General features: G+C 41.2%; 1 protein-coding gene across 2 annotated transcripts in view; it reads left to right on the top strand.

Annotated features, from left to right (window-relative positions):
- The first annotated feature begins 5,716 nt into the window (after window positions 1-5,716).
- The window catches only part of MRPL3 (mitochondrial ribosomal protein L3), a 29,222-nt gene continuing 22,116 nt past the window's right edge, over window positions 5,717-12,822 (top strand). Inside the window, exons 1-4 of one of the 2 annotated variants that reach the window (XM_017818009.1) lie at window positions 5,717-5,896; window positions 8,235-8,413; window positions 9,282-9,373; window positions 10,175-10,273. In XM_017818009.1, coding sequence (XP_017673498.1) covers window positions 5,739-5,896; window positions 8,235-8,413; window positions 9,282-9,373; window positions 10,175-10,273 — 528 coding nt within the window. In that variant the 5' untranslated portion in view covers window positions 5,717-5,738. Of the gene's footprint in view, window positions 5,897-6,210; window positions 6,305-8,234; window positions 8,414-9,281; window positions 9,374-10,174; window positions 10,274-12,822 lie in introns of those variants that run through there. The other variant, XM_017818010.1, reaches the window with a different exon arrangement.

Raw genomic sequence — 12,822 nt, 5'->3', positions numbered from 1 at the left:
TTTCTCTCTCTGACACAAGGCTGCCTGCTTTCAACTTCCATATTCCAAAGACAGGGTAATAAAGTGTTTCAAGAGATACCTGACCTGAAGCATGGGCATTTCTGATGTTAGCAGCTTATACTATGGACACCAAACGTGCCCACTCAGCCTGGAGCCTGAGTAGTAATTTTTCGAAAGCGTGACACATCCAGCACTTATGGAGGGTTTGGACCACACAGCAGTAAACAGGCTTGGAGGGCATGATCCATCAGCATTGCATGTCTTAGAATATGCCTACTTAATCCAAACTATCTGGCTGGCTTTCAAATGGGTTGTACTTTGGCTACTTTATAATGTCTTATGTTTGAGAATTCTTATTTTGTTTCATTTGTATTTTTTAATCTCACATCCAGTATACAACTTTGTGTGACATGTTTTCCAAAAGAAATTTTGCACAGCCTGATTTTGTGACAACTGGTGATTTGTAACTTCATCCTCACACAGATCACTTGTGTTTGAGAGAAAAACTGGTTTTGTACCAAAAGAATATTTAAGCCACCTTTTTTTTTTAAAGAAAAAGAGGACATACAAGAACAAATTGGTAGTGGATTGATCTTTTAATTGAAATATTTCTGTATATAAATGAAGAAATTATATAAGTGTTATTTTTAGTGTTTGAATTTTGGCTTCTTCTTTTGCTGAAAATCGGTAGTGAAGAATGTGACTTGTTAAAAGCTAAGGATAAAATTTGACAAAAAATAATTTGTGTGAGTCTGTCCAAAGGGCATGGCTTTGGACAAGTTATGCTCCTACCAAACTGAAAACATTCTGTTGCTAGTCCCAGAAGAAGCTGTTTTGGGCCAGTGCCGAATATTTTGGAAAACCTCCCCTGTGAGCAAGGGATTTTGTTTTAGAAATACATATTTTTAAATGAGTTTGCTGGTAATGTAGAACTCTAGCTCCCTGATTCTCCTTTAGAAGTAACTTCCATGGGATCAGCTTTGATTGAAGGTTTTGTGCTATGAAATGAAGGGAGTGGAATAGCCAAGATACATGGGGCTGTCTCCCCAGCACATTCCGTTCTGCTCCATCTATATCCTGCAGTGTAATCACTCATGCTTGCTAGTAAAGATTCCTTCAGCTGACCAGATATTGAACAGCAGCCAGTATTTCTTAGTCATGGCTATAAGTTGTTTGGAGATGTCCTGACTGATAGATCTCAAATCCACACTTCCATGTAATGGCTGGCACTTCATTTGAGAGCTTACCCTCCCTCTGTGGATGTATTTCATCTGGAAGCTACTGTGATCTTCCTTTATATCTGGTATACCATTCTGTCAACAAATCTTAGTTCTGGTCTACAACATCTCGACTTTCTTACTCCCATTTCCCCCTTTCTTCTCTTTCCTTCCCTATTCTCAGAAGGACCATTTCTGAGCCGTTAAAGCACATGACTGACAAATCAATGACTCCATGTTCTTTGCTCCTCCAATATATTACTTTGCAATCTTGGCCAAGTTGTTTAACTATTCTGCACCTCAGATTCCTCATCTGTAAAATGAAGGTCACTGCCATGTATTCATAAATATCTCACAATAATACTGGGGGACTTCAATATTTGAAAAGTGATTTGAGATCCTCAGAGGCCTGATGGTGCTCTCACCATCTAAAGAGTATTACTTTACCCTGGGATGTGCATTTAGGGATGTAATGTACAGCCACAGAAGGGATAAGCCTCTTTTTTATTATTTGCCAGGCTGTGAAAGTAAACAAAAGCTTTCAGCAAGGAAAAATTAGGAATCAGATAAATTGTTCTTCTGGTACATATGATCTTTGACTAAACTGATTTTTGAAGTGTTTATGGTTACACAGAATTGGGCAATTACAGCTCTTCATTAGCAGAGGTGTTACAAGGTGCTTCTATAATGTAGCATCATATAAAACACAGAGATCAACAGGTTATTGTATGCTGTGCTGTATAAACCATCAGTCATTTTCATGTGTGTAGTTGGTCTCTATAAGTGCCTCAAGAGAATCCCAGTTGCTGCAGATCTTTCTGTTTACTTCACACAATCCTGATTATAAATGTTGTCTTTAAAAACAAATCATTATCAGTGGTTAACATAGGTCAGCAATTCCATAGCAGCCCTCCAGGTATTTGGAGAGACACCTCCACAATATTGAAAAATCAATTGGAAATCTCCTTCAATCTATACAGATCTCAGCATGTCAAACAATCATGTAATAGTGTGGTGAGTTGGTACAGGATGCACAGAAGACAAAACTAGCCATATGGTAAAAGCTTTCTAATGAGGCTTTGAATGTTATTTTCATTGCTCCAAGCTACTCTGTGCAATAAAATAGTATGGACTTTTTGCAGGGTAATATCATTAAGTATATGAATATATCTCTGAAACAGCATATTTTTCTCCTGTATTATCTACTTAGGGTTTTGGCAAGGCGATCCTGCCTTTAGGCTGAACTGCCATCAGTTTCTCCTGCAGATTTTTTAGTGCAAACTTAAACTTCTACTGCCTTTTGATGGATTGTTTTAAATTCTGAAAACTCCTTTAAAATAAATTATATCTTGTCCTTTTGAGATAATTGATGATCTAAAATATCTTCTCTGCCAACTGTAATCCTGCCTTCTTTTTTACTGTCTCTCAAACCCAATTCAAAATCCAGAAGTCCCAGAAAACCCAAAGATATTCATAAACCTTATTATCCCAAAATACATTAACATCTATTATTCTTGAGCCAGATACTGAACTGAGTTGTATCTTTGGTTTTTAGGGGAAACTAAGTCTACCACAATTTTTAAAAAGCAGTTATACACTGACAAGCACTTATTACCCTAAGGAAAAATCTATCCATGTGAAGTTCTTACCATGATAAGGAATACTGTGTTCTACAGAATTTGATGAAAGAGTCTACAAGTATGAAAGAAAAACAAAATTGTAATAATAGTATTGTTTTAAAATATCTTTTAAACAGTCTCCAAATATCAAAAGTACATAAGTGATGACAGCTAAAAGGTTTAAAGTTTGATCTGTTAGAGACCTGCAGCAGGCAATGGAGAACAGTGGTCTAAGCCAAGTCTTGCTGCAGGTTGCAGAGGTGACATTCCAACAAACACACAGGTGAAAGGCTCCAGTTCTGTGCAGATTTGTGTGACAAAAGCCCTGCAGCTCTGCAATATTCAACTGCATCCCTCAGGTTTACCCACACACCAAATATTCTGATAGAACAGCGTGTGGTTTAAGTGAGCTTCATTATTGCGCTAAGTTCTTTGATGATGAGTTAAACAGAGCTACCTCCTTCAGTCTGGCTCTCTGGCTGCTCAAACAAGTCATGGCTAACTCCCAGAAAGAACTCGTTATTCAGATTGATATTCCTCACCTGGGATTATGGGTCTTTCAGTCATAACTCCTATGTAAATCTAAACATATGTCCAGTCTTTCCGGCATGAAGGAGTTACTAGACAAACTCCCTTTACTCCTAAGTAGCATGGACATTTCAGTCACAAAGCATTGCTACATTTACATTCACTTTTTTTTTTTAATAGGAAGGATAAGCTGGAGGATTCTTAGCATAGGTTTACACTTCTCAGATTGTTTTTTTTCCTTTATTTATGGGCAGTGCCCCAAGGAATATAGAGTTTATATCACCATTCATCCTTCACTCATAGGTCTTACTTGTATGTGCAGTCCTGGGCTGAAGAATTAAACTATACCAGAGGCAATTTCAGCAATTGGAGCTATATGAGTGATAATAGTCAGCCCAGCTGCACATTTTCTTGCAGCATTCACTGCAAACCATCAATGGGCTGCATGCCCACCCCCTCTTTTCTCTTTTTTCCAATTTCCTTGCAGAGCTGGGGAGATTCTCCAAACTGATCAGGTGAAACCTAGGTGACCTCTCTCCTGGGAAGGCTGCCAGTCCAAAAGTGTTTCCATTTCCTCATTCCTGCCATTATGAGGACTACCCAAGGCAGCAGACTGGGGGGGAAGATTATTTTCTAATGTTTCATTTTCTTCTTTCCTTCCAAAAACGTGCTAGTCATTTCAACTGCTTTGCAGAAAGTGTTTTACTGTTGTGTTCAGGAGACACTTAAATTCTTGTTCCACTGATTAGAGCAAGCAGTTTGCCATCTGATTGCATTCAGAGTAGCAGTCATCTTGCTACACCCACTCCCCCCTACACACACAAAGTTCATGCCTCTTTAACATCATGAAAAGCTGCATGCACCAAAAAAAAAAAAAATAAAATTTGATTTTACATAATATTAAAAAGGAGAAAAGTACAGCACTGAAACTTATTTCTCAAAAATGTATGTTTGCCCATGTATTGCTTTCCAGCTTACTGGTGCATGAAATCCTGTGTCACCTCAGCTGTGCAGCACGCTACATGAGAAAAGCATTATGCTGTGGCAACAAGGCTAGCTTCAGGTGAGAGCATCAAGAGAGCCCTCTTCTCTGGCTGGGAACATCTGTCATGGCTTGGCAAATCTTAATCTTGCTGTATGCCTTGGTTCCACATCTTTAAAATGGAAGCAAATAGCATTTTGCTACTTCCTGGGGACTTTGGTGGGGTAAGGACTGTTGCAGGTTGTCACAGTGCTTACAAATTGGGACTTAACACCTTTATCATTTTTAGGTTCATTCTTCCCCCTGATACAGAGCGGCAGCATAAGCTAGTGATGGACCCCATTAGAAAACACATCTGCATTAAATTTAGCAACATCCCTGTTGCTGTTCTTAATGCCAGGGAGAAAGTGAAAAGATGCAGTGATCACTGTGATAGTGGAGATGACAACCTCAGAGAGTAAATATCCATTGAACTGTGAACTTGGGAGATGCATTTCTGAACACACTATGTGTTTATGTCTTAAAAGGACAAGAAGTAAACATGGGACAAGGGATGTTTATGTAGGCTGCTGGTAGTTTTCTGGATCACATTTTTGGGTGTGAACTGCAAAATTCTGCTCAGTTAACCACTGAGAGGTGCATACAGCCTCTCTCGGATCTGGTTAGCTGGCCACAAGCCTCAAGTGCAACACACACACACACACCCCCCCACACACACAGAGCACAGTGGGGGAGAAGAGCAGGTAGCAGGGTAAAGAGAAACCATAACAGATATCAGCTGACCACACTGAACACTCATGTGTCTTTTAAAAAAGAGACTTCTACTGAAACTGAAAGGGAATCTTGTGTTCATACCCCTTCACTATCCTACCGCCAGAATGTCATCACTGTGCCTGGCTGCCCAGAAACCTGCTGCCTGAGCCACCCACTTTACCAGTACCTTTCACTGGCTACAATATTAAATTTACTTCTGTAAATGTGGCCCTCCCCCTTATGTGGCCTCCACTCACATGGAGCACAGAGAATCATTGAGTCATAGAATCATTAAGGTTGGGAAAGACCTCCAACATCATTGAGTTAACTCAGCACTGACAGGTCCACCACTGAACCATGTCCTTAAGTGCCACATCTACATGGTTTTTGAACACTTCCAGGGATAGTGATTCCACCACTTCTCTAGCCAGGCTTAACTACCCTTTCCATGAAGAAATTTTTCCCAATATCCAACCTTAACTTCCCCTGGCACAGCCTGAGGTCTGTTTCATCTTGTCCTGTCACTTGTTACCTGGGAGAAAACACATGAATCTGCTAAGCTCCATACCTCATAGATATTTGACAAAGCAGAGACGCTTTTTCCCAGACACCCCCAAACATCTGCTCAACACCTGTGTAATGCAGGAAGGTTTTGAGTCCGTGTTCCTGCAACCTTGCGTGGCCAAGTGGTGCTCACCAGCAGTAAAACTCCACCTGCCGCTGGCACTTTCCCCTTATTGGCACTTATTTGCTGGATTTCACTGGCTCGCTGAAGAAATTCAGGCACAGGAGCAATGGTAGGGATGGAAAGGTTGGGGCGGGGGGCAAAGGGTGCCTATGGCTATTTCTGCACGTCTTCATCCGTCACCCTCTCGGGTGAGCTGTTCCCTCCGGGTCAGAACAGCCCCATCCGCCACGGGTGCTGCATCCCTTATGGAAAGCCGCTGGGGCCAGCCGTGTGGGGGAGAGAATGACGCACGACTACGATTTTGGGCTGTTTCGGGAGTTTTTATGTTAACTCTCGAGCTCCCCGCCTGCGCGGGCCGGAACCTTCTGTCCGGGGCAGCACGGAAGGTTTGCAGCGCCGTACGCGGAAGGCGACGGCGGCCCCGCCCCGGTGTCGGCATGGCGGGCTGGGGGAGGCTGGCGAGGCTCGGCGGGCGGCTCTGGGCGGCCGCGGCGGCGCCGAGGGTTCCCGGCCACAGGTAGCGGCAGGGCTGGGAGGGGAAGGGGCTCCTGCGGAGGTGGGGCGCGGGGTGGGAGCGGCGAGAGGAGCGTGGGCTGAGCATGGCTCGGCCCCTATCGCAGCCCAGAGGTGAGGGGCTCCTCGGCGGCCCTTTGCCCCCGGTGGCGTCTTGGGTCGCCACCCCTTGGAGAGGCCTCTTTGTGCAGCCTGCCGGCACTGCTTTGCGAGTGGTGGTGCTCCGGGTTACTGCTGGAGCCCTTCAGCCTTAGAAATGCCCCCAGCCTGTGTGGGGATTCTGGCAGGACAGGCATGTTTACATCCAGAGCATCTTTGCTGCATAGTGAGCGACTTGACCTGCTGTGTTTTGGGTCGCCTTGGCCTGGCCCTGTGCGGTCACTGCTTGTGTCTTGTGTCGTTAAACACTCCACCTCATTGTCCTTGCAGAGAACTGGGGAGCATTCTGGCTTTTCTGAGCCCTCACAGAAATTAAGGCAGGACCCTGAGCTGTTTAGCGATGAGTGTAGAACCAGAGATTGTTGGGGCTGGAAGGGAGCTGAGCAGCTCAGTTCAAAGCTGAGGTCTAGCTTCCTTCTCACAGTGTGGCCAGCTCTGAGGTTAGACCGTGTTGCACAGGGCTTTCTGGTTTTGGGCCTTGAGAGCCTCTAAGGACAGAGACTGCACAGCCTCTCTGTTTGATTGTCTTCAGGCAAAACATTTTTTCCGTACGTCAAATCAGAATCCCCTTTTTAGTTTGTACCCCTTCTCTCATTCTTCTGCATGCACCTCAGTAAATATCACCTGCTTCTGTCTTGTCAGTGACTTTCTCACAGGCATTGGAAAGCTGCTGTCAGGTCCACCCTAGACCACCTCTTTTCCAGACTAAACCAAACCCAGTTACCTCACTCCTTCTGGTAGGGCAGGTGCTCCAGCCCCTGGTATTTTTGTATACCACAGCTGGATTCACTCATTTGTAAACATCCCATTTGTGCTGGGGACCTGAAACTGGATTTAGTATTGCAGATGTGGTCTATTTGGAGTGCTGAGGAAAGGGTAAGTGCTTGCCTTGATCTCCTGACTGTGCTTTTGTTGATAAAGTCCAGGCTGCTGTTAGTCTTCATTGCTGTGAGGAACTTGCTGGCTCTCTGTTCACCTTTTTGCCCCCAGGACCTTCCAGGTCCTTGGCCTAACTGGGGAGCAGCTCTGCTGAAGTCACAGCCTGTACTCTCGCAAGAGGTTATTCCATCCCAGTTGTGGATGGGACTGTGCATTTCTCCTTTATGAATTTCATTGGGTTCCTCGTCGGCTTGTCTCTCTGACTGGCAGAGGGACACCCTTGAGCATCACCCACTGCTCCCTTCAAACTTAAGAAGGGTGCACTCGTCCCCTCTTACAGGTCATTGATAAAGATATTAAATAGGACAAATCCCTGAATAAACACTTGAGAAACTCTGTTTGTAATTGGCCTTCTAATAGAGTCCAAACCACTAGTCATGGCTCTTTCAGTCAGCTGATCCAGCCAGGTTTTTGCCCATCTGATAGCCCACCCATCCATGCCATAATATCCCAGCTTGGATAGAAAGATACCACAGGAGATGGTGTTAGAAAGCCTTGTTAAAGTTAAAGACACCCACTGCTATCTTCTCATTCATGAATCTTAGCTTTTTTTATCATAAGGAGTGGTTGGTTTTTTGTTGTTGCTTGCTTCCTTTTGGTGCACTTTATAATACTTCAAAAGTTAGATGAGAACAGGACAAAGAATTAGGTGGTTTTGGTCATGAGTGGCCAGTTTGAGTGATGGTGGTTGACTACCTTGGTAGTATGATTTTGGTCTTTATGACTGTATGCTATGTCATGTAATGATTTGTATTCATTACATCGCAAACATACGTGTCACAAGACATTATTTGAACTGATAAGACACTTAAAACTTTTTTCCCGCCACTGGAAAGGGGACAGCTGGGCTTTCTAGTCAGGCACATTAATAGTGCAACGTGGTGGCACGAGCATCTTTCTGAAGAGAACGTGGAGTTCCTGAAGAAGATAACTACGGAGGAATACAAAGCTCAGACAGCCAGCAAGCTCTGCCCTCTGAAAGATGAGCCTTGGCCACTGAATGAGTGGACACCAGGTGAGAAAGTATCTCTTCTGAAATACCAAACTCATGCTGAAATTATTACCGTTGTTGTGTTGTTGCATTCAGTAACATCAGGATTGTGCCTTGTAAAGTCTTCTCCTTTTTGCTTTTACATCAATCATTCAATACATTTAGTAAATAAGTAAATGTAATACATCAGTTCTCTAAGAAGCATTCAAAATATTACACGGTGTTAAGAACCCTTTAAGAACTCTTGGTTTTTAGTCTGTATCAGCATTTGGCCTGTCTGACTGCTGTACAATGACAAGATAATGAAGTAAAAATTTGTCAAAAAAGACTCCTTAGAATATAAAGTATATGAACTTGAAAACATTCTTGTAAATACTGCTGGACTCTGAAGAAAAAGTGTGGTATATAATACATCCCACTTCTGTGATTTCAAAGTTTTATGGTCTGGAACACAGTATGAAGTTTTTGAGCCTCCAAAAGGGTCACATCATTTGGGTGGCAGACTTGACATGTTGCCTTTGCTATACAGGTTTGCAAAGATTGTTTGGGAGGAACCTCTTACAGTAAACTTTTCAATAGTTAGCTTGACTCTAAAACACGGGTGTTGTATTTAAAAAAAAAATTAAGGGAGTCTGAAGTATTGGTTCTTTTAATGGGGAACTGGTTGCATGTTCTATCAAACACAACTGGAACAGATAGAACTTCACTGCTAGTGGGATTAAAAACAATTAACAGGTTATTCTCAGCCTACTCACGGGGAGTCAGTGAAGTTTTCTCTCCTTCACCTCTTTAGGAAAGATCAGAGTTAATGAATGGGATTTTGCAAGATATGAAATGAACTCTTTCAAAGATTAAGTATGGAGTTGCATTCCTATTCTGTTTTAATCTACAGATTCCATCAGAGTTGGTGTTGTTGCAGTAAAACTGGGAATGATGCCAATATGGACCAAGTCAGGAAAAAAACATGCTGTCACATTACTTAAGGTGAAATAAATCATAATGAATTTCATCTCCTGTCCTGTATTCAGATCATTAGCCAGACATTTCAGTCAAAAGTGAAAGTTATTACTTGTACAGAGTAGGAAATCCCGAAAGAAAGGAAAGGCTTCTTTTGGTCGTGGGTAGTACACCACGCCCACTCTGTTTATATCCCGAACTTTCTGGGAGCAGTCTGCCTTCTGCCTCAGCTATTCAGATGCTGCAGAGCTGTGAGCAGTGTTACCTAGGTGAGGCAACATAAAGCTGGGGTTAACTACCTCGCGTAACTTTTTTTATTTTGCCACCTGCAGGTACTTTGGGATTAGTTTCACCTTGGTTTCTGAGCCTCTGTAGCCCTGAAGCTGCTTCTTCATATTCTCTGGCAGCTACTATTGTCGTGAAGCCTTTTGCTCACGTGTTGCTGCCGTATGATGAACCAGTGCTGTGAAGGACATCAGGTTTGCAGGGCAAAAGAGCAGGAGTCTAAAATGTCAGCTCTTACTGTATGCTTTGCAAGCTTACAGAAGGGATTTTGCAGATATTGCATGCAAAAGATGACTATAAAAGATTATTTTATTTCTAGAGCATTTATGAAAATAGTTTGCATTCTACTAATATTTTTTTCCTAAAATCAGTCTTTAGTTGATTGGTAAAAGAATGTCTACAGTAAAAAAGTAACAAACACTACAGCTTACTGTTATGAAAACAGAGACTGACTTAATTTCACTTGTTTTAATAATCTCTTACTATCATCTTAAAGCACACACATCTGCTTATACTCAAATAAACACTTTTCCTTTTTTTAAGGTGCAAGATTGTCATGTTTTAAGATACGTTTCAAAGGAAGATTCGGGTGGGAAAACAGCTAAGCTGCTTGTTGGAGGCAAAAACTTATCTCCTTTTTGTGTAAGTGACCCACTCTGGGTGTTACTGTTAGAATAGTTGTTTCTGTTGTCATTGCAATATGAAAGTAGCATAGGTAGACTTCTCTGAAAGATTGACAGACACCTGTGCTTTGGAACAGATCTTTTGTCGCATTCACCTTGCTTATTTCCTAACAGTACTGTAAATTCTTGGTTAAGAGAATAGCAAGAAGAATTTTTGAAAGTTTTGCCTCTTGATTCTCTAGGAAAGCTGTGGGTTTAGGAAGTTGCTTTGATGTGCAGTGTCCTATGCTGGTGAAAGGGTCTGAAGGAGTATTAGTAGTGTAGAAACATATGTTCACCATCTCTGTGGAGGTGCAATTAAGATGAGAACTGCAAGATGCACACTTTAATGGCCTGTTGTAAACTTACCCAACTTCTTTGGATGTTTAGAAGATTTTGTTCTCTAGCTTATTCTTCCATACTGTTTTATGAGGTGTAGTTGTAATTTTTCCACATGTCTGTTGACGTTGTTTAATTTGCCTGTAGTTTTACTGATGAGTAAGTTTAAGACTTAAATTTTCAAAAAGATAGCTTCATGGTAATAGCTCATCAAGAGCTGTATCAAAACCACTCATTTAGACACTCCAGTTTCCTGGTGTGGAATTCCCAGATACCTTCGGTGGTTAAGGTTGTCTAGCAGAGCTGTCATTTCTAAGGAGGAAAATTGAGTTATGGATCAAGGTAGGAACAAAGCTTTCTGTCAAAGGATTGCAATTTCTGTGATCCGTTATTTCTGTAAAATGCCATTTTTTGCTTCTTGCAGTGTCCTGACACTCATTTGTCTGATTTAGTCAAGTAAAAAATATCCAGGGCTCATGACCACTAAGCAGATTATCTCAGCCACAATATCAGATTGTGGCTTTTTGAGGACATGGATTTCAATTTTTCAAACTGACAGTTGTCCCAGAGTCTCAGAATTAATCTGTGTACTTGTTTCTGCTTTACCAGAGGTGAGGAAAGAAGGAGCTTTTTAATTTGCTAAACCTGTTGGCCTTTATAGTATATTCTACTGATTTTGAGCAGGCTGATACTTTAAGGTACCTCTCTGGTATTCAGTGGGTTTATGCCGTGTTTCACCATCGTAGCTTGTAGTTTCAGGTGTCTGTCCTGTCAGTTTAGTCCATTTCCACTTTCCAGATGTGACATTTTTCCTGGAAAAATAACAGCTCTGTTTTTTCTTTCATGTTACTTTGGTCTAAGACATGCAAGAACTATGTGAATAAAAATTTTCAAATTGTATTTTGCACATTAGACTCCTTACAGTCGATCTTCTCAAGTAGATGATGTTACCAGTAGTTCAGTCTGTTGTCAGAGTAATAATGTGTGGGAAGTAAGGAGGTATAAATAAAATCTCTGTTTAAATAGCTCCTATGAACTAAGAAAATTTCTTCAAAGATGAACTACCTGAAAGGTCAACTCAAGGACTTTTTAGTAGTGTGAGTTATGTTAATGACTCTCTCTGGGCATAACTTTTCCCAAGTTAGCTTCGATTAATTTGGTTGAACTTAGATTCATTTTAATAAAAAATTAATTAAATATCCTTAGATCGATCTGTGATGAAGGCCTGGCCTGAGACTGAACTGTGTATTATGATTATACTGAGCTCTGTATTATTGTTATCATCATTATCATCATTGTCATAGTATAAACTAGATAATTCCTAAGGAAGAATTTGGCATGCTGATTCTGAGCAATTTTGCTTGTTGAGGTACTAACAAATGAGGTATTTCTGTGGTTTAGCTGCAAGTTTGAATCACTGCTCTGCTATGTTTATCAGCCTTTTTATGTGTTTCTTTTTCTCTTTGGAATGTCGAAAGTGAGAATTAGAAGAAGGGTGAATGATACTGTATTGTATTAGCATAAGCAATTTATCTTCTGTTAGTTCCTCATAGGAACATCTGTCTTCCTCAGATTCCTCACAGCTTCTGATTTTTAATGAGTTCAAACAAAAGATTCCCTCAGTAATTTTACTAACAAAGAATTTTCTATCTTTCTTTTGAGTGTCAAATTGCTTAAAAGCTGATAAGGAATATTGCACTTTTAGCAAGATTTTTTTTTTTCTTTTTAGCTTGATATATGTCACTGTGCTACAAGTGAAGAGATTTTTCATTATTTTTTAATGCAAACTGTTTTCAAATGTACAGTTCTGACAGTGTTCTAACATTTTTTTGGTCTAAAGTATTTTATATGCTTCCCATAAGTGAGGGCATATTGATCATTTTCCTATAATACTGGAAGATATCATTGGTGTTTTTAAAAGTTTAGAACATCTGAGAATTCACTCAATATTGCTTTTTAGGAAGGCTTTGTAAAGACTGCAGTGTTTTGTTTGTAAAAGTACATCTTTCTGACTCAGCTGTTGTTGCAGTAGAACAGTGCAAGGCTATAGCCTTGAGTAGGACTTGAGATATAAGTAAATTTTACCCTTTGGCTTCACTGTGCTTTTCTTCAGCTGTGGTAGCACAGGCCTCCCCTTGCTGTAGCTTAAGGCAGCAGTTTCACGTAACAGTGGAAGTAAAGGATTCATAT

Source organism: Lepidothrix coronata, unplaced genomic scaffold, assembly GCF_001604755.1.
Source record: "Lepidothrix coronata isolate B3197 unplaced genomic scaffold, Lepidothrix_coronata-1.0 Scaffold64, whole genome shotgun sequence".
NCBI lineage: Eukaryota > Metazoa > Chordata > Aves > Passeriformes > Pipridae > Lepidothrix > Lepidothrix coronata.
Note: the sequence above shows the minus strand (reverse complement) of the source record. Positions and strands in the feature narration are given on the sequence as shown.